Consider the following 21,696-nt stretch of genomic DNA (forward strand, 5'->3'; position numbering starts at 1 on the left):
CTACTTCTTACAACCTCGCCCGTGGACTTTTCAACACCCTTAGAACAATCATATAAGGTTGAAATTGCAACAACACGATAGCAAATTATTTTTGTAGGGCTTTACTCCTCTCCTTTTTATCGAACAAAAAATGAACTGTAAATGCGATCACGGCCGTGGCTAAGGTCAATGTTAGCGCTTCCTTCAGTGCTCGTTCGGAGAAGACCGCGCGCGCATCTTGCGTAAAGCACCCTTAGCGGTAATGCGCTGATATTGTCCGAACAATATTAGGACGAGTTGAACGAACTTCGGGTCCGCGAATTTTTGGACTCGAAGGAATAAAATATTGAACTTAGCATAAACAGACTGTGGTTAATCCAGCGTGACGTTTCACATATCGATCGATCATTGCTACCCAAATATTTTATCCTTATTAATCGTGATGGACGAGCTTAGAATTAAAAAAGTATTTTGTATATTATTTTGAACTGTGTTAGACTTTATTTGCATTGGATGTTAAGTGCATGTGATTATGGAGACTCTAGTTCTGATACCTCAGGAGTTGAGTCTGGCGTTGAGGCCAGGGGGAGCTAGGGGGAGGGAGGCATCTGTCAGCGTCTGGTCATCGATGGAGATCCAAAGGGGTGCATTATTGTACCCATTCCAAGGGACAATTAGGATCGACAAGCTACATGTGTACTCGTACGTGCCTGATCATGACGTAAGTAATAATTTAGTTTATATATAATATTAGTAAATTAGTAGATTTTGAAACGTTGTTAACACAATTTAATACGTAGGCAACAATAACTTTTAAAGAAATAAAAATCAATTTTATATAAAAATAAAATCAAAAATTTGAATTCAGAGTTTATTGTATATTTTCACTTATATTTATGTCAATAGTAAATTTATTTATTTATTTATACTTTATTGCACCCAAACTTAAAACTAAAAATTACAATATTGAAACAAATTTAATATTATGTAACGTAATAAAGTTTGTTAATGTTACCTGTACCTTATCTGTTGGTCCAAATGATAAGGTTTTGAGTTTGAAGAAAACATCCAACAGTCTAACCTAGGTTTAGTCTGCGTTTATACAATTTAATTTTCTCTTAAACTAAATATTGTTATTTATTAAAATGGTCTATTATTGAATTCAAAAATACCTAGTTATTAATGGAATTACCAGTATTTTTACATGGTTTTCGCAATTGATGATAATATTGTATTTATTTAAATTTATATAGTCAAGGAACTATCGATAGCTAACAAACAAATGGAAATATAAATCGATAATCAATTATAATCATTTTCTCATAAATTACCTCGATTTTTAAATGTTAAGAGAAAAAAAATACGATGACTCAGTGTCGGTGTTGAAATGTTCATTTTATCCTACAAAAACATATCTTATTTAAATTAATGGCTAATTTGTAATTTATACATAATTCAATATTTCTGATGAATTTATTGAAAAAAAGTTATTATTATTTGTTATTCGTTTAGTTGTGCATATTTCAAAAAGTAAAGACCAAAACTGAAGGCAATTTATCTGCTAGTGCTTTGATTACATTTTACATTGATTTTTATTTGTAGATACTTAAACAATTAAACATGATTATGATCAATGTTTTATTATAACAATATCTTCTTATTTCAAAATGAAATAAGTTATTATGTTTTTTTAATTAATCTTAATTGATAAATTTTTAAACAAGACGAGTAAATGAAAGTAACTATAATAATATCATCTACATGCATGGGTATTTTAAAAATTTAAACTTAATTCGATTCGTTGAAATATTTAATTAAAGTTTATTATTATAAAATTGTCTTGCTTAGGATGCTGGTAAACACACACATGACATAAACACATACATCAAGAACAAGATAAACATCGGTATAGACTATGCACATATGTGGCATGATCGCGATTTGAACTGACGACTATTTAGCGCATAAGCAAGTTGTTGTGAATTAATCTATATCATATACTAATATTATGTAAACGAAAGTGGCTTTGTCTGAATGTTGTTCTTTCACGGCCAACCACAACTCCAAGGAACTCCAAGGAAGGACTTAGTCTAACCTCACCGACCCCTAAAACGCGACCGATATATAATGCTATGCAATTGTTTACACATGATAAAAGGGCTTATATCTATATTGCAGCTGTATTTCTTGTGCTATATTTTTAGAATATCATACGACGTTGCCAATGGATCGTATCAGTAAATTCTTCGCTAATAAATCTTAAATGTCACTTGTCTAATTTATACATCGAAAATAGCATGTCCTTCGATTGACTCGGTCTTAATTGATATTTAAATAAAACAAATTCCTTAAAAACATTAATTGAATGTATTTGAAACAATATGCATTGGGTTCCGTAGAAGTAAAAATGGCATTCTTATTTTTCGTTCGTTGTAAGGTTTATCCGTGCCCGTGTTAAGGGTTTATTTATTATTGTACAAAATTAGTTGATTTATGTTGTAACGTTTATGAGAAGTATCTGTAGCTTAGTAATATTTTGAATCAATTGCCTATTAATTCTAAGTACAAGTACAACATTAGCCTAAGTAAATAAAAAACTTAGCCACTTTCCATATTTTAACTCAACCACTGTAACTTAGACATTAATCTTCATGTTTTCTATTTACTGCTTTTAATCAAAAGTGTGATTTGATTCACAAAACCCTTAGTGTTTTTTTAGCCAGAAGTTAATGTTACAAGTTATTGAAATAAATTTGCGATAAATGCCTATTAAATATATATTACTACTTGAAGTTTGTAGATACTCAATACATTTTATGTACTTTATCTCATATTCATTGAGTTCTCATTTAAACATCTAATATCTGATGTTATAAAAGTGTTATTTTTCATTAATATATTTTATTGGTAACCTCTGGTGCAGACGAGAACAGGGATTTCATAAATAATTCAAAATTCGAGGAAGAAAAATGTGTATATGTTGATATAGCAAGAAGTAAAAATAATTATTTCTTACAAAGGAACGATGAAATCTTTAGTATTTAATTGTAACTTAGGATTAAAAATTATACTTGGTGGTAAGGCTTTGTGCAAGCCTGTTAGGTTACCGGTGCTATAAAAAAATGAACAAATAAATAATTGCAAGGTACAATGAGCCGTCTTATGACTAATTACTTATGACTAGTTACTTTCATCAGATATTCTTATAACAAGAGTTATATGTCAATACCTAGTACCTAGTAAAAAAAAAAAAAGTCAAGATGGCCCAGTGGTTAGAACGCGTGCATCTTAACCGATGATTTCGGGTTCAAACCCAGGCAGGCACCACTGAATTTTCATGTGCTTAATTTGTGTTTATAATTCATCTCGTGCTCGGCGGTGAAGGAAAACATCGTGAGGAAACCTGCATGTGTCTAATTTCAACGAAATTCTGCTACATGTGTATTCCACCTACCCGCATTGGAGCAGCGTGGTGGAATATGCTCCATACCTTCTCCTCAAAGGGAGAGGAGGCCTTAGCCCAGCAATTGGAAATTTACAGGCTGTTTATGTTATGTTATGTTATACCTAGTACCTGAATTATGTAATGAATATTTACAAAATAATATTTATATTTAAAAGAAACTTACTGTGTGGTAGGATTTTGTGCTAGGCCAGTCTGGATAGGTGCATATATCAGATATTCTACCACCAAATAGCAGTATTCAGTATTGTTTTGTTCCGGTTTGAGGGGTGAGTGAGTCAGTGCAACTACAGGCACAAAGGACATAACAGCTTAGTTCTCAAGGTAGGTGGCGCGTGACCACTTATGATCGGGTGGGCCATTTGATCGTCCGCCTACATAGGTATACCTATCATTAAAAAAAACACCTTATACTTATCTATTACATTCTTTACTTTTGAAAAAACATTCCAATACTTTATCGCACTAACTTTGTTGCATAAAGTAATGGAATTTTTGATGGAGGATTGATTAAAACTTATTTACTTCGGCATTTTGAGCGTACGGCACCGTGTTGATCTTAATCATACAACTAGCCTACACCAATATAAGCTTGCGCTGTTAATATAATTGTTAATGATGTATATTCAGCTACAGATATATTTAAATAAAATAACGTGAAGAATATTTCTTTTGGAATCAAGAAGATTATCATATCTAAAGAAATTATATATGTATGTGTGTGTTACAAGTAGCCATTTTATTGGTTTTACCTTCAAAATATTACTTATTTTAAAATAGATTTTTTTTTTATATTTCAAAAACCTTGTGTTACAATTGACTTTTCGTTTTAAGTCATTATTTAAATTAATGATTTAAATTCGAATTAAATTAATTAGCTAATCAGAGATAGTGACCCGAGCTACGTTATCTTGAAATGTTTTAATTTTTTAATGAATTTGATTATTAATAATTTTAATTAATGATAAGAAAATGGTTGTTTTATTTAACGATACGATTCTATGATTTTATAATTCGTATATAATTTTTTTATAAATAAATAAAGTTAATATTTAAATAGTTTAAATAATAAAATTATTTATTATACTGTAGGTTCTTGGCACTTGGCATTTCATATCAAAATAATTAATTTAACAATATTATAATTGTAATAAAATGAGTTGCATGAAAATATTGTTTCAGCATTACATTTAAAAACATTTATTTTATGTTACTATGTTAATTTTTATAAAATTTATTTACAAATTTAAGCGATGCTTCTCAAACAGTTTGATTGATTAATATAATTAATTTAAAGTTACTAATGTTCTATATATTATAATATTTTTAATGTTAAAACGTCCTTGGCATGAATTTTTTAAAGATATTTTTAATACCGCTAAGTTACTTTCGCCGGTTTTTCTTAAGACTATTTATGTACGAACCGATGATAGATGTTTGAAGCAAGAAGCCAGTGTAATAATTGTATATTGAATAAAAAAAAATAGTTTAATTGTCTTGAAATATGACACCTTTTCATTAATTATATAGAGAAAACATTTATAACAAAGAATTAATTTACGCCGACCGATGGAGGATAGGCAGCTGGAAGTTCAATGTTTTAGTTAGGAATCTGCTCGCTGTCTCGATATAAATTGTGTTGTCCGTGTCTATTTTGATTTAGTACAGTTAAGTTAATTGTCGCTTGATTTATGATTGGTACTTCATAATTCAGTAGTATATACTATTGCAATTAAAACACAGACAGAATGTACGTCAAGATATTTATTATTGTGGAGCGAAATAAGCTAATTTGAATTTCGAATTATATTTTGGACAATTAAAAAAGTGGTATATGAAGGTGATTAATGTCGCCTATTAATAATAATTATTAAATTTAAAAAATACAAGTACTTGGCCTTCTTTGCTGTGGTATCTGAGCTTGGGCCCACGTAACGTTAAGATCAAACTGTGAATAGAAAAAAAAATTACTTTATATGACACCTATCTTTTATAATAAAGCATATAAACTTACTATAGAAAGGTCTTATTTGAGATATTATAATTTCTTCATGAATCTTAAACAAAGAAATAAAAGGTATCCCTTTTAAAAAATATAATTGAAAGACAAAACAGAATATATACAAATTGATTTTAAGAAGCTAGAGTATATGATTGAACTACAAGTCCGAATTAGATAAAACGAAAAATGAAGTCTAATAGAAAATTTACCGAGGAAGATAAGCTACACACACTTTCCGATACGACCTTAAGGAGCTGAGACAGGTGAATGTTAATCTGAAGTATACAGTATTACCATATTATAGAGCGATCCTGCAGGCATACCTATTTAATTAAAAATAGAAATATAAAATACCACGTGTATCTTAGTACACATGACAGTGAAAAAGTTTTGCGTCAGAAACGCAAAACATGTTTATTTCAATGGCAGAAGGACTAACGATAAACAAACTTTAGATTTACATATTTCATGCAAGTTGCTAATAGCTTCGGTATATTATACACTGCAAACTGTTTTTGAATAATATATATTCACTTATAAAACTATTTCACTTTACTACTTTTTACATTTCATTTTACTAAGATGATTGAAATAAATTTTATAAATCTTTAAGGCCCGATAAATTGCAAGCACAGTGAAAAACAAATATATTTAATCATTGAACCGCAAGTGATTCAGTTAGCGGAGACGCTCCTTCACGTACCACCTTACCACTCACCACGTACCACTTCTCGGTTACCAACGAGATGATGGTTTTTACAAACAATCATAAAACCATACCGCGGATATTAATGTGGTCTTGTGTTCCTAGTCTGTATAGTTTATTTTATAATGCCCGTGGATGTTTTTGTTTTATTTTCATTACCGTTATTTGTTTAACTTAACAGGGTATAATTGTGTTCACTTGATGTAAGATAAGGTTAAGTTAGGTTAAGGTTAAAGAAGGTAAGGTCAAAATTTGAGAGGTTGTGATCATACGATAATAAATAAATGCATTTCTGAAGATATTTTTACGAGTTATAAAATTTTTATTTAAATCAATTACGTTGAAAATGTATCTACTTATGTGAATATTTGAATAATACTAGCGAAATTATCGTTTAAAATACAACTTTGTTTAACGTGTTTCACAGTCTACAATAAACGTATGTTATAAACGATTTTGAATCGATAATTTGAATGAGCAATCAGCAGATTTGTAATGCACGTGTAAAATTTAAATAAGATTATTTTTATTTTGACGTATCTATTTATTCGAATAATTCATCAATCGACCTCACTTGTAAAGAGGTTTCATTGCAACGTTTCAAATATTTCATCCGGACCGTTTGAATGATAAAATAACACCTCAGGCTGTATCAACCGGAAGAGTACTGTATTAGTTAAGGTGTTACAGTATGCACAAATGTAAACTTTCACCGCGTTAGACAGGTTTTGTATGTGTGTATTATAAAAATGGGATCATATGTTGGGTGTGTGTATCGTAAAAATATTTGTTAAACTTTTTTTTTTATAAAGATAAAATAAAAGGCATTGGTTTTGTACTATTATTAATTTTATTTATGCTGTTATAAAATTATAAAGTCTAATATATTAATTTATTAGATCTTTCCATGATTTGTTTGAGGTATAGTGCCAAGACGGTACCGACTACAGTCATGAAAAAGCTCTCTAAATAATGATTACCTCTTTAATCTACCTTCAAAATTGATAATTGGTTGAAAAATAACCAAATAATATTTTATTTTTACCAACATATTATATTATACAAGTGTAATTATATTATATTGTTCGACAATCATTGTTTTGGCTGTTGTTGATACATAATTTTACAACCTACAGAATGTACTTTTATATGGCTATTATATATGAAATTGTATAAGATCTGTTATCTCTGAGAACAAATTGTGGAGCTTAAAACGTAAAATTAAAGAACAATACGCAACGGGATATTTGTGTTCATAATATTGTTTTTGTAATTAATTTCACTTCGTTAGTCTTTCATTGAGAGCGCCATTGATGCTTGATCCAAGTCAAAAGAGAGCGCTTGAGAAAAAAAAAATTATCCAAAGATTAAGAATAATGCCTAAAAAATATAAATAAAAAAATCTTAAGTAGTAACTATATATTAAAAATAAACTAATAATATAACAACATATTTAGCAATGTTTTCGTTCGCTTTTATATTATATTATTGAAAAACATTCTAAAATAATTCATCGTTATCTCAAATAAAATCTATTTAAAAAAATACAATATAAAACACCTCACATAAATGACATTCTTCGGAATACATTTTAAATTAAAATAATATCGATATTTATTTCACGCATTTCTCTTATAACCTGTACCATACAGACTAGTGGCTTTTTGTGGCTTTCAACGCACGCGCCTCTGTTCATTACGACCACCGCTTTGTTTTGTACAAGAACCTAATTACGATTGTCTGAAATATTTTGACAACGTCCATTTATAATAATATTACGCCTTTATCAATTCTTTGAGAGCTTCACAATGAATTCGAACCAATATATTTGATATATTGATCATGATTCATTCTATAATAAAGCGGTATATTTAAATATCGTGAGTCAATCGGTGTTATTTAATTTGAATTCGTTTAATATGATACTCGAAATGTTTTATTTTTGGCTCAAGACTTATATTGAGCTAAAGTCTGGGACTTTATGTTTTAATAATAATTTTACTGTATTAAAGAGTACTAATAAGATACTAGTTGGTATTAAATACATTATATAATCATTTCGTTCGAAGAAAATATTTAATGTACGTATGTACGTAATGTATGTAACATTTATGTTAAGGTCCACAAACATAATCCTATTTGTTTATAATTTTATGAAACATAATAACATTTTATGAAAACACGCACAGATTATAATGTCACCTATTACGAACGCACCGTTAGTAAAATAATTGTTGAAAGACTCCTTTCTGTCTCAAATACGAGTCACTTAAAACCATATTCTCCTCGTGACTCTGTCATCGCAGTAATTGCTTAATTTTCATCTGAACATTTCACACGTTTTCTTTACTTTTTTTTTTCAAACAATAGGACAACGCAACGTACATTGTTATTTCCTAAAACATTTTGATTATTTAATCTTATATTACAGTCGTATTGTTGATTCCGCAATGCTTTCTCATGTACTTTATGACGAGGTTGTAATTTGCAGTAAAATACTAGATGTAGCTAACCATCTCGTTATCCACTGACGACTTTCAAATTATTTGATTCTTTAAGAATAGCTCTTGTTACGTACGAACTGCAACTCAGAAAAAAAAAACCGAAAAACAAACTTTTTTTTTAATTTTATTTAACTTTGGAACGATAACAATATAATAGTTTAAAAAATAATAAAGGAACGCGTCACTAGGAGGACGGTACGTAAGCAACTTGTACTACCAGTCTTTTTTTTTTTTTTTAGTTGGCCTGGCCAGAGTACTAAGATAAAATTATGAAAATATTATATTGTCGTCAGCCAATTTTCAAGTTAATCAGATGTCTTTAAAAATTATGAAAATCACGTTGAAAGATTCCGTCACATCGATACGTACAAACTAATTAAAGCGTGTAAAAAATATTGACTAATCGATGCAATTTTACTCGTTTAATTCGAGTTTTTAGTAGAATGTACACGTTTGAGAGTATATGTACTGAATCATATGAAAATTAGACACATTGAGTGTCTAATTCTACCTATCGTATCTACAAAACATAGCGATCTAATTTCAACATCGTATTTATATGCAATATTATTTTTCGATATATCTTTAAGTCGAATTATTGAAGACTTAATGCGTTTTTCTTCTAATATTTTGTTTATAATCTCAATCTGTATACGTATATGCTTGCCAGTTACGATGTCAGTGTTAAACAGCGCAATCAGTAGTCGATATATTGAGAAGTGACGCGAATAAGAAGAATGACTAGTAATAGAAGTAACAAGATAACCAGTGCTCTCTATTTTAGGTAGAGGTCAATAACACACACAAGAGATTATTAATAGTCTTTTGATTGTCAACTGCTACTAACTAACAGTTATTGGAACTATTTAATACATCATTCAGGATATAATAGTTAAGTAAAACTGACAATATACTTATGCAATTAACGTGAAAAAAATTGCCGTATTATTTATAAAATCAACCTAAATGTTCTTAAACCGTAAAATGCTTTCAATCACTCACTCGTTTTTTATTCAAAATTATAACACGCTAATATAGTCTTTGTATTCATTGATTCCAATGACTAAGCTAGTGTAGCAATATTCTTACATATATGATATAACCGTAAGTTTTTAAATCATAATCTGAGTGTATGGACTGATGGAATTAAATTAAAATTCGTGATTCATTTATTAGACGCAAGTCAGTTATTGCTGAACGGTATGGTTTATTTTAATTATAAACCAATATGAATATATAATGAGATTTTTTTATTTATATTTTAATATGTTTCAAACCCGTAATTATTGTATTCACTTACATCTACTGACATGAACATATGAAAATGTTAAGTGTTTTGTTTTTTTTCTATATGAATAATACAAACATTTTAACTTTGCCGGTCTAAAATTTTCCTTCGCAAGTAATAAATATCAAATAGCTCTTATTATTGCATATAATGTAAAATGTAAACGAATAATAAATATTGAACTATTAAACAGCTAATTAACTTTACAGAGATGAGTTTGACTGCATAATGTCTATGTGGAGTATCTACTCAGTCAGTTGCGTGATTCATCAAATTAAGAATTTCTATTATAAATAATATGACAATAAATTGAAAAATATAAGCAATAGTAAGTATTAATACGAGTAAATGAATCAACAATCAATCAGAAATGATTTAAATACCTTAAAAAATCGCTTGGTGTATCTGATTCATCGTAACATTCAGTAAAATTTTATTTCTATCAGATTATGAGCTTCAATTAATGCACCGAGTTTCATTTTGCTAATATATATTTATAAACAGTAAATATTTATAATCTCCGCAATTATAAAACATTTAAACCTGACTCCTTAATGTGTATTGTTAATATTTAATAGCAGTATATGATTTTTTAATGTGTTATTTTAGCCTTCAGTGAGGGATTACTATTGCAATTGATTACGTGTATGCGACGGCAATACAAAATTGGACGTATGGAGAGGGCTGCGTTATTTAATATAATCTATAATAATATTATAATATAAATATAATCTATAATAATATTATAATATAAATATAATCTATAATAATATTATAGATTGTATTATAAGAAAGAAAATCTGTCTGTCCGTCTATCTTTTACTCTTTCACGGCTAAATCAGGTATGAAGCAAGCTTGAATTTCAAGGAAGGACATACTTTTTATGTCTAGCAACTGACAAGCAATCCCGACAACGCGAGCGAAGCCGAGGGCAACAACTAGTGTAACATAAATTGAATTAAGGTGAAGGATTTGCACACATACTAACAAGTGCAGTTAAATAAACTCTCGAAAAGAGGAGACAATGTAAACGTTATTCGGCGTTTCGAAGGGTTTATTTTTTATAGAAACGTGTAAAGATATTCCGAAAGAAAGGGGATTTGATTATGATTATTTAATAAATTAGTACACGCGGTAATTACATCATAATATTATTATATGCAAGAAAGTGACCTTTGTAAGTTTACTCGCGATCAAAGGCCGAACAATGCGAATGTAAAGAACATCACACTTGACTATTGTTTAAACACAAAAGCGAAAGTCCTGTGAGATAATTAGTTTCACTATTGCGTCAGATGAGTTTTTCCACGATTGTTCGAGTGTATGGAAAAATATTTTTTACGACCATATTGTATGTGATCTGTCGGAAGTTCAAATTTAAATCATAGTTGAATATCATATTTAACTTAACAAAAATCTCGCCATCAATTCCATCCAACGATAATCTTATCTATGTATTATTTGATACAGAGATCACTTTATTAATCCAATGGGACGGCACTTCTCCTCGACCGTAGATTGTTGCGCAGAGAGGCGGTAGACCAAGGGACTTTAAATGCTTTTCGGGGTGCGGGACCTACCAGACCATCGAGGTTTTTTCATTTATGATATAGATCAATAGAGGGGGAAGTAGGCAATCTAATAACAGCCACCAAATCCTGTCACCAAATATCCAATGCGCCACCGACTTTGGGAACTAAGATGTGGTGTCTCTTGTGCCTGTAGATACCCTGGCTCAATCACTCTTCAAATCGGAACACAATAATACTAAGTATTTCTGTTTGGTAGTAGAATATATCATGACTGATAAGTACCTATCCAGACGTGTTTGTACGACGCTCTACTGCCACCAAGTGAAACCAAATGAAGTTTTAAGTCATGTGAGAACTTACAATGAACTATAAACACAAATAAAATACTCGTTTAGTTTAACTCCCGTATTTCTAGTTTGGTGTTAATTGTATGTTTCGAAAATGAAAGATTTTGTCTTGAAAATTAAATCTTGTTCAATCAAATTCGGGTAGGCGTAAATAATAGGACCGGCTAAGCCTACTGCTGCTCGTTTGCATGTACGTTAGCTATGGGATGTCCAATAATTTCATATCAACCTAGTGCTATAATTTTAAGTTGAAGTTAGATGTCTAAAGACAACTTCTAACGTATTTTTAAGTGGGATTATAAACTCTTTTTATAATGGTGTTTGCGATGTAACGTAAAACATAATATATATTTTTTATATAAATAAATATGTAGTGTAATAATTAATTAGTCGTATTAGTAACGTCAGGTTATTTGTTTTTTGGATTTTGTGTCTAAAGTACTCTAAGAATTTAAAATCTAAATTTCCTTTTCGATTTCCAGATCCACATTTTTATTCATATATTTGTACTTGCGAGAGATGAGTGGACCGTATTATGATGAGTAAATAGGGTTAATTGTTACCACAAAATCCGGGCTCTTACTTTAGAAGACACTTTCTTCTTGGGAGCGCTCTCTTGGTCTTCACACACTTGAAAGTCCAAGCCAAGGTGGTGTTATTTGTAGGATAGGAAAAGGATAATAGTTCGTTACACCAGCTAACTTTTAAACGCGGCGCAACCACAATGCACACGCTACCGCGGCCCACACGAGAAGAGAAGTACTTGCGTCAAACGTCAAAATCATACCATGGAAAAAATTATTGACGTTACAATATATGCATAAAACCTAAATAGGCTACAATATGTGTATTTAATTACATAGTTTGTCTCAAGTTCTTCATCAGGGAGGTGGATATATAAACTGTCACATTCTTAGACGAGCCCAATAGTTAACATCGTGATTACTACGTATTCTCGAATTCTAGAAGATAAATATTCTCTTTACTACTGTAACGACTATTTTAACCGCAAATAAATAAATCCTATATTAAAAACATCAATCTTATATTATATATTTGTATTATTTATTAGATATTTATGGTTGGGTAATATAATATTGGTATTAAAATGAATTTAAATAAAATTTATTTTTATAATAATTAATCATTAATCAAAGTGTAGACTGGATGTAATTAATATATATAATATAATATATAATATACCAAAAAGATAAACATTATATTTCACGATAGCAATACGAGACTGATTCATTTAAATTATTATAAAATCATGATTCTCACAGGAATATCATAAACAAGTCAAATATTACCATAATACAATAACACATCATTCTATGTTTATAGACCTGCTTTTCAAAACTATAGTTGTATACGAAATACACCCAGAAGGGATACAGTTATAAGCTTTTAACTATTCACGTGGACAGCATGACGCGAGATGAGCATAAATATTTAGTGCACGCGATTTGATTCTAATGAACATTTAATTTATATTGTGGATTTTATTATAGCACAATTATGTTCTATAAATATTTTGTTTTGAGTGTAGTGACTAAGAGTAGATTGTAATATTTATATGTCCGTAATTATTATATGTACATACATTCTCAGTAAATAATTTTATTCAAAAACGATATCCAACCAATCCAAAATCCAACGAGACAAGAATGAAATTCAAATTAAATTAAATAATCAATAAAAAAATATTATTAAGGTTCTATGTATTTTTCTGTCCTTATAAAGCTTGTGAAGTATGCTGAACTAACGAAATCGTAAGTATTTTTTAATCAGCAGAATACTAAAATATATTTTAATCATTATGCCATTTTTTATTTCTAGTAAAGATTCTAAAACCATAAATGAGAATTATTAGTTTTATAACACACTAACGCGTTATTGTATAACTCTATCAAATTTTAGTACATACATATATCTTTATAAATTTAGACAATTAAGAAATCGTTTAAAGTATTCGATAGCAGGTGTTAATCGATTTTGTTAATAATAAATCTATGTAACATAATCAATTACAGAGCACATGACATCCGAAACAGTTGACCTGATCTTTTGACTCTTAATTAATCGATAACAGATGGGCCCTTGTTAGTCTCTGAATCGATATTTAATTGATATCGATATAATATCATCGATAACCCGAGGACCAAACACAATGACCTCCCTCCGAGCCACTAGCTTTCTATAAAAGCGTAATCACCCATTGTTCAAAAATATGCAATTAATACGTCGGCAAAGAATAAAGACATCAATTACTTTTGATTTTATGGTGACTTTGTACGAGATTACATCGCAGATATCTTTTTTTCGCAAATATTCTAATGACTTGTAATTGTATAAATAAATATTAAAACAATCCAAGCATTCCTATTTCAATAAGAAACTAAAACTAATGTTATAAATACGAAATTAACATGTCTTTTACCTCTTCAAGCTTAAATCGCTGAACCGACGTAGGTGAAATTTGGCATCGAGATTTGGAAAGGACATACGCTACATAGGCTGAGGGTTTTTTAATTTTGCGTGGGTCTCAGGTCAAATCTCAGGCTCAGATAGTTGTTGTATAAAGCGGGTAATACAATAATATTTAGTGCTACGTTTACTTTTTTAACCCGCGTTTAATTTTGAACAGACCAAAGAAAAACTTAAAAAAAGTAAATCTCGTTTATTCTGGTATTTATAATTTTACCTTCCATTTTTTATTTAATTAAATATTTACATGTGTGTATATGTTGTTTGATAGTGTAAATAAATCAAATGGTACCATGTTTATAAATGATTATTCAAAATTACTTGTAGAACGCAATTTGAATAAACTAGCTCAGGATTAAGTAAGTCACAATAACTGGTATTTAGATTCAATATACGTCGACACATAGACTTATGTGTGTTATAAATAGCAAAATCTATTTCAATAAATATTGCTACATTCACACATTAACAGAATTTACGAATGGATCCGATAATTGCCTAACTGCTTTATAATACCCGAGGCGTTTGAACAATATTTCATTACAAATTGTTTATGATCAGTGTTGGTATTTCGTTCTTGCACTAGCGACCCGCCCTCGCTTCGCTTATATCTTAATGTTTGAATATAACTTCAGTTAAATCGTGGATAGTGTATATGAAAATGGATGTAGGTTAATCAATTTGAGATTAGATATCAACTTAGTTTGGCCGATCACCATGTAATATGACACAGATATGTACTTTTCATAGAAATTTTTTTGTAACATCCACTTTATTTTAACTGGCCTCTAAATTCAGTCGCAGAACGTCAACTTGTATAGCGATCAAATGACCGCTATAATTACTAGTATATACAGACACATAGACAAGAAAACTGGTGATTTGTGTAAATATAAATCAGTAATTTAGTTTACACGCAGTTTGCTTTAATATAAACTTCCAAAAAATTCATATTTCTAAATGATAACTTGTTTTCCGATCACACAATTGACTATTAGCTATAGCAAGCATAATTACACTAAGCTTGTAACATTAATATATCGAATTTTAATATATCTTCTGTATTTTAAATGTTTCGTCTAATTCTAAAAATTACACCACTACTCCTTTGTTCATAGAAATAAGTCAATATATAGTTAAATGTATGGATATATATATCGACATGTTTTTTTTTATTGTAATTTATCAATTTTTCATTAATATTTATTATAGTTTTTGTTGCAAGCCTTAACGCTTTATCCAATCGTAGTCTAATAAGTAAACCACACGATATACGTATAAATCTCGTATTCCAAAAAAATAACATTAATATATTCATGAAATAGTTGCTATGGACTACTGTATATTGCGTTAAAATATGTTTGCTTTTATCTCCAGAGAGAAGCGATCGAAGTCGTATGGAAATTAACAGATAAGCTAGAACTTGGCTTGTAAAAAAATTCTGTACATTGATAATTTTGATAATTCTAAGATAATGTCACATTATTTCGTTATTTGTATGTTAAATTTATTCAACGCTGTGTATTTTTAGTACTTAAATGTTAACTGTTTATGGTTATTCGAATCGCGTTAAAACATTATGGTTTAAAATTATATAATGAAATACTTTGATCGGAAGTAATCAAATCAAAGAGATGATTTCATAAATGGTTATGAAGAAGAAGAGAAAAAGAAATTTGGAAAAAATATGAACTCATATTAAAAATATTAACGAAATCGTCACGCTGTATTGTGATATAGTATAAAAGACTGCTTCGTATGTCTAGAGGATGACTTAGTAGGATTATTGAGTTTTTGTTTTAGAGATTGAGATTGAGAGTGAGAACCACCCGGAGACTATAAATAGGCATTGTTTGTACGCCCATTCATCGGAAAGCGCGTCAAATTGTTCCAGCACCTTCCCTATTTCCGGTCATATCGGATTTGCGCTTCCATCGAAGTATAAGTGTTAGGGAATAGATAGTACCTACACTTTTCTTTGCGCAGAAGTGAACAAGTGGTTCAATTCATATCGCTCATAGTTGTTTAGCCTCCCTTGGGAATAGCCCGAGTGTCTTACATAACAGTTATAGTCAGAAGAAAATATGGTTTATATTTCCGCTATTACTTAAAGTCAAGTTGCTAATATAAAACAATTAAGATTCAATAATAAAAGTTCAATATGAAGGCATTTATTACTTAACCGTTTTTCGCTTCACTTAAATAAAGATTTATTCTACTTTAAAAAAAAATACTTTGACATGAAATATATTTAGTTTCGAAAACTTTATCAATCTATCAATGTCGAGTTGCAATTAAAGTAATTTAAAGTTGAAATATAAGATAAAAGTAACCGTAACATCGTTAATGTAGAAAGTAATTATTTTATTTATATTAAAGAACTTAATGATTTTCCATATATTTCGCAATCTGGAATAATAGAAACGCGTTCAAATATATTCGAAAGAGGACGACTTATATAAATATAAAAATTTTAAAGCGTGCGGTGCATTGCATTCCCGCTGGGTGATCGCTGGCTACGGACGAGAAAATCTCTTGACATAAGATTACAATAATTTATTAAAATATATAATATCACGTTACTAGCGTTGATATAATTCAGTGATTATAAAATTTATATATATACTAATATTATAGAGACGTAAAATTCGTTTGTTTGTATGTAAGTGGTAATCTTCGTAACTAATGTTTTATTTTTAATTTTTTTTCACTGATAGAAAGCTGTATTAGTCCTAAGCGCTATAAGATGTAAATCATATTTATATCATATCAGTTTTTTTATAAATTGTAACCATGAGAAAACGGGGCGAGTCGCTAGTGTGGTATATAACTAAGATTGTAAGTTTGATTATCGGTATTCATTTGTTTCATATATGTAGGTACTTGTAGTTGTGTCAATAAATGTGTATAATTAATGGAGGAAAGTCAGTATGGATATTATGTGTCGAAACATAATACGATACATGATCTGTATGCAATTAACTTATACAGTAAAATAAACTTTTCAACCTCAGGGAAAAGAATGAACTGTTACTTGAATATCGTATAAAAAATCTCTGAATATAAATACAAATATCACCTATATTTGTCGACGTATAACTAGAACATCGAGTCTGCTAGCTTATATACCTAATTATAAATATTTAGTACATTATAAATAATTTCCTATCTTTTCCGACAACCCTTCGTTCCAGTAAAAACAAACATTGATAACTAACAGTATTCGTAACGAACGGTTCCAATCGATATTCACATTGAAATTTATTTACCTAAGACAGATGCATCACAGGCTGCGGGGTTTGAACTAGTTAGTTACTTGGAATTATGTTCCAGTGTTATCGCTGAACTGTTGCAATAAAATATAATTATTTACAAGAACCAATTGGTTGAAAGACCGGTGATTTGTAATACCGTGAACAGTTGTGAGAAGAAGTGATGCAAAAGAGTTTCTCTTATAGGCAAGAGAGTCGTATTACTTGAGATATTTTTATCATTTTATTTCTCTATTTAGCGTAAGTGATTGTCTTACCTCAAGTTTCTGTAACGCTTACTAATATTGCTTTAATCTAAACGCTCATTGGTTGGCTATTTCATCATCGGCTGCTTACTACCAAAGACCAGTGTCATTTAATTTGCATTGAATTTAATCAATGTTTCATAAACTGGTAAATAGTTTCTAAATCCATACCAGGATATAAACATGAACCATAAAATATTATAAGTTATATTGTATATATAAATATTGTACAAATATTTTTTATAAAAACAAATTAATGAGATATATTATTTTGTCAAGCTTTTAATTTACTGAAGGTCTTAAGCACGTCATTCAATTAGTATTCTTTGTCACGTCTGTGCCTAGTTTAATCTGTTTAATAAACTATTTGTCATGTCTGAATCTAGCTTAGTCTACACAGCCGTAGCGGCCTAAAAGGGTAATCTAGATCTTGTTTCAAAGTTAGAAAGTGTTTGGTTTACGGACGTAACTTATTGGCATACAATTGCAATTGATTCATTATAGGAAGATGTAGTGATTTTGATACTTTCGAAAATGGTAGACAATTTGAAATATTTTAATAGGCACACTATATGAAACAATGTTCGTTTTTTTTTAAATTGGAGTAGTTTGGTTACAGTTTAATTCATTTAAAAGAAATAGCGAGCATAAATAGTATTGTAATTTAAAAATCCTACAAATTAAAGTCGTACTCAAAAGTATCATTTATATTAATTTGAAAAAGGAACAACAATAAAATATATCATAAAAACGATAATGCACAATCCAACGCATCATTAGCGAAATTGCATAAAGTCGTAAAAACTCGAACGGACCGGTGCAAATTCGAAAATGATAAACAAAAAAATATACCTGCCCTAGATAAAAGTTATCAATGGAAATTAATTGACATGTGGTTTTAAGAAAAGGTTTCGATAATGCGTCATAATTTACGACTGTGAATGGGCAGTTTTTTATGTTTAAACTTTTATGGATCTCCTATCATTTATAATCAATTAGGAGGTTTTTTTATTCGCATTCTTTTTTTTTTATAACGAATATATATTTTTTATATATTTTTAGTCTTGCAAATCTAGTATCACATACTATCATAGAGCAATGTTTTACTACATTTTGATATAAAAACTTTTTTATTCAACGATTCACGAAACCAATGTTTATATCATGCAAAGAGTATTTACCATCTTCTATTCATTATCATCATTTGTTTCTATAAAACAGTTATATACATTGTTATTATTTTAATATTGTGTATTGAGGTATAGATTATTCATAAACCCGATATGTCCTTATAAACTTATAACATTAGCAAAATTTAAATTGTAATGAACCGTAATAAAAATATTTTCAATGATTTCAGATCAAATCTTTGGAAATCCTTTCCAGTGGTACCGAAATAATATACTTCTAAATATATTTAAATTTCAATAAGCTTGTTTCAAGTTTTTGTATGTACAGATCATGAAAAGTAATTAAAATAAAATAATAAAATATCTTATGGAATGGAACGAATGTTTTCCCGTTTTGAAGAAGTTTAAGTGATAAGAAAACCCATAATTTTTATATATATACATATAATATAGTAAATGTATTAATGGAAACCTGTTATATTATCTTACTTTTTCACATATTCGATACCATATCAATATCATGGGAATAGGAAAGCAATGGGAGGCTGACCGTGACGCTCGCGTTACCATCACGAGGATATCGTGTGACAGATACCTACATTAATTGGACAAGTGTGGGAATTTCGATTGGGATGAGCGGATTTCTCACACTTAACCACTTCAACCTGAACCTTGGCCTTAAGTAAGTTCCATAGCTGTTCATAGAGTTCATATAGCACATTTGAATAAGAATGAATTCAAGAAATGTGTTAACTTTAACGTCCTAAATCAAATTACGCGTCTCTTAATTACATATCTTAATCAAATTGTTGGTACTAGTCTACTATGTATTCAATAATATACATAGTAACTATTTAGTCCAATAGATACCCTTATATAAATAAGCTACAATTGAAATATACTGCTGGTTCACTTTATAATGACTTGGTAGAACAAGCCCTAAGTGGGTCACAATTAGCATTGGCGCCACACAATGTTTTTCCTGCCTTCTCAGCCGATCTGATCATTAACCCAAATTTAATACCATTCGTGGTACAATATTGTTCCAACACAACCGACAATGTGTAAAACCAGATTCTTAAATTATTCAAAGTTATGCTAATTCGAGAAAGGACAGGACGTCCGTTTCGCTTGTTACATTACGAAATCGTTTCCCAAACGTTATGAGAAAAATGTAAAAAATATCTCACGTTCGGATACGTTATTTTATGAACGGAAATGTTAACGGACTAAAATAAGCATGAATATTAAGTATAATATTGTCTAACAGCGATATAATATATTCTAATAAGATTCAAATTAAGAATCGATGATTAAAAAAAAAACGGTATCTGAGTTAAAATTACTACATACTGTTTAAAGCTTATATAGCGCCTGTAACTTTCTTAATCGATACTTTGTTATACATATACAATGACCATAAAAAACGAATTATATAAGCGAGATCTCACGATTTAATTTCATCTTTATCCCATATATCGTTTATAGTAATTTATTTATCATCCACAATTCCACCATTAAACACAACGGCGATTATTTAAAAAGAAAACATAATTAGATTTATGGCCATCCTATTGTAAATTGACGCAAATTTATTCAAATGTAGTCAGTTAATTGTGAAATGGGTGTTTATAATGTAACGATTTGATATTTGACGTGCCTCTATACATCAGGTGTGTCCGATGTCTGCATTAATCACGTCTGCAATTCTTACGAACAGTTTCACAACTAATACCTTCTGACAAGGGATTATACTATTAACCTTTTATTTGAAACGCGTAATGGTTGTCGAATTGTTTGAATTATTCAAACACGCTGCATCCGTTGATTGATTGTTTGTAATGCTTATAAAATTTGTCGTGACTGCTGGTTGATGGGTAATGGGAAAAAACTATGGTGATTTGTTTTTGGATATTAAAAGCATAGTTCAAACGGTAACACCCGAATGTGGGAGGTCAAATGCATTAGCCACCTAGCGGGACCGGAGCCATGTAAACCTTATTTATCAAACTCGATTTATTAGTTTGGAGTGATCTACTAAGAAAGCCTGGGAACGGATTTTGGTAATCGAACTTCGCAGCGAATTTTAATGTCGCTAATTAAGATGACGTAGACGATAGCGTGGGAGATTCATTTTTGTTTTTTTTTTTGTGTTATTAGCTAATGGAAAGGAAATTTAATTATTGGTTAAATTTAAAAAGCAAATCGTTCACGAATATGAGAAGACGAAATTGATAAGAATTTAATGACCTGTTCAACATAATTAAGGATATATTTTTATTTAATTGAATTTTTGCCATATTTTTTTCTAATTTGTCAATTTTTTTTATCTGATACAAGAGTAATACGTAATATAAATGATAATTTAGTTTGTACCAATCAACCTACAGTCGTTAAAGATCAACCGAGTTGAGTTGATGAATAATTAGAATCGCGTAAAAAAAAATTCAATGACGCAACATGCACTTGCAAAAAAAAAAACAAATAAGAAGGCATTAATTATAGTATAGGTATATTTTTTATGTTATACTAAGTAGGTTGACGAGCAAATTAGTCACTTCATGGTAAGGGTTTGAAGGGAGAGCCAATGTAACTACAGGCACAAGAGACATAACACCTTAGTATCCGTGGTTGGTGGCTCACTGGCGCTTTAGGGAATGGTTAATATTTCTCCCAGTATCAAACGTTATATGCGGTGGTGACCATCAGGTCACCCGATCGCCAACTCGTATCTTGAAAAA

General features: G+C 29.7%; 1 protein-coding gene across 1 annotated transcript in view; it reads left to right on the forward strand.

Annotated features, from left to right (window-relative positions):
• The first annotated feature begins 176 nt into the window (after positions 1 to 176).
• LOC113391807 (zinc finger protein 177-like) overlaps positions 177 to 21,696 on the forward strand; it is a 56,580-nt gene continuing 35,060 nt past the window's right edge. The window contains exon 1 of the mRNA XM_026627894.2: positions 177 to 700. Coding sequence (XP_026483679.1) covers positions 512 to 700 — 189 coding nt within the window. The 5' untranslated portion in view covers positions 177 to 511. The remainder of the gene's footprint in view (positions 701 to 21,696) is intronic.

Source organism: Vanessa tameamea, chromosome 10 (genome assembly GCF_037043105.1).
Source record: "Vanessa tameamea isolate UH-Manoa-2023 chromosome 10, ilVanTame1 primary haplotype, whole genome shotgun sequence".
Lineage (NCBI taxonomy): Eukaryota > Metazoa > Arthropoda > Insecta > Lepidoptera > Nymphalidae > Vanessa > Vanessa tameamea.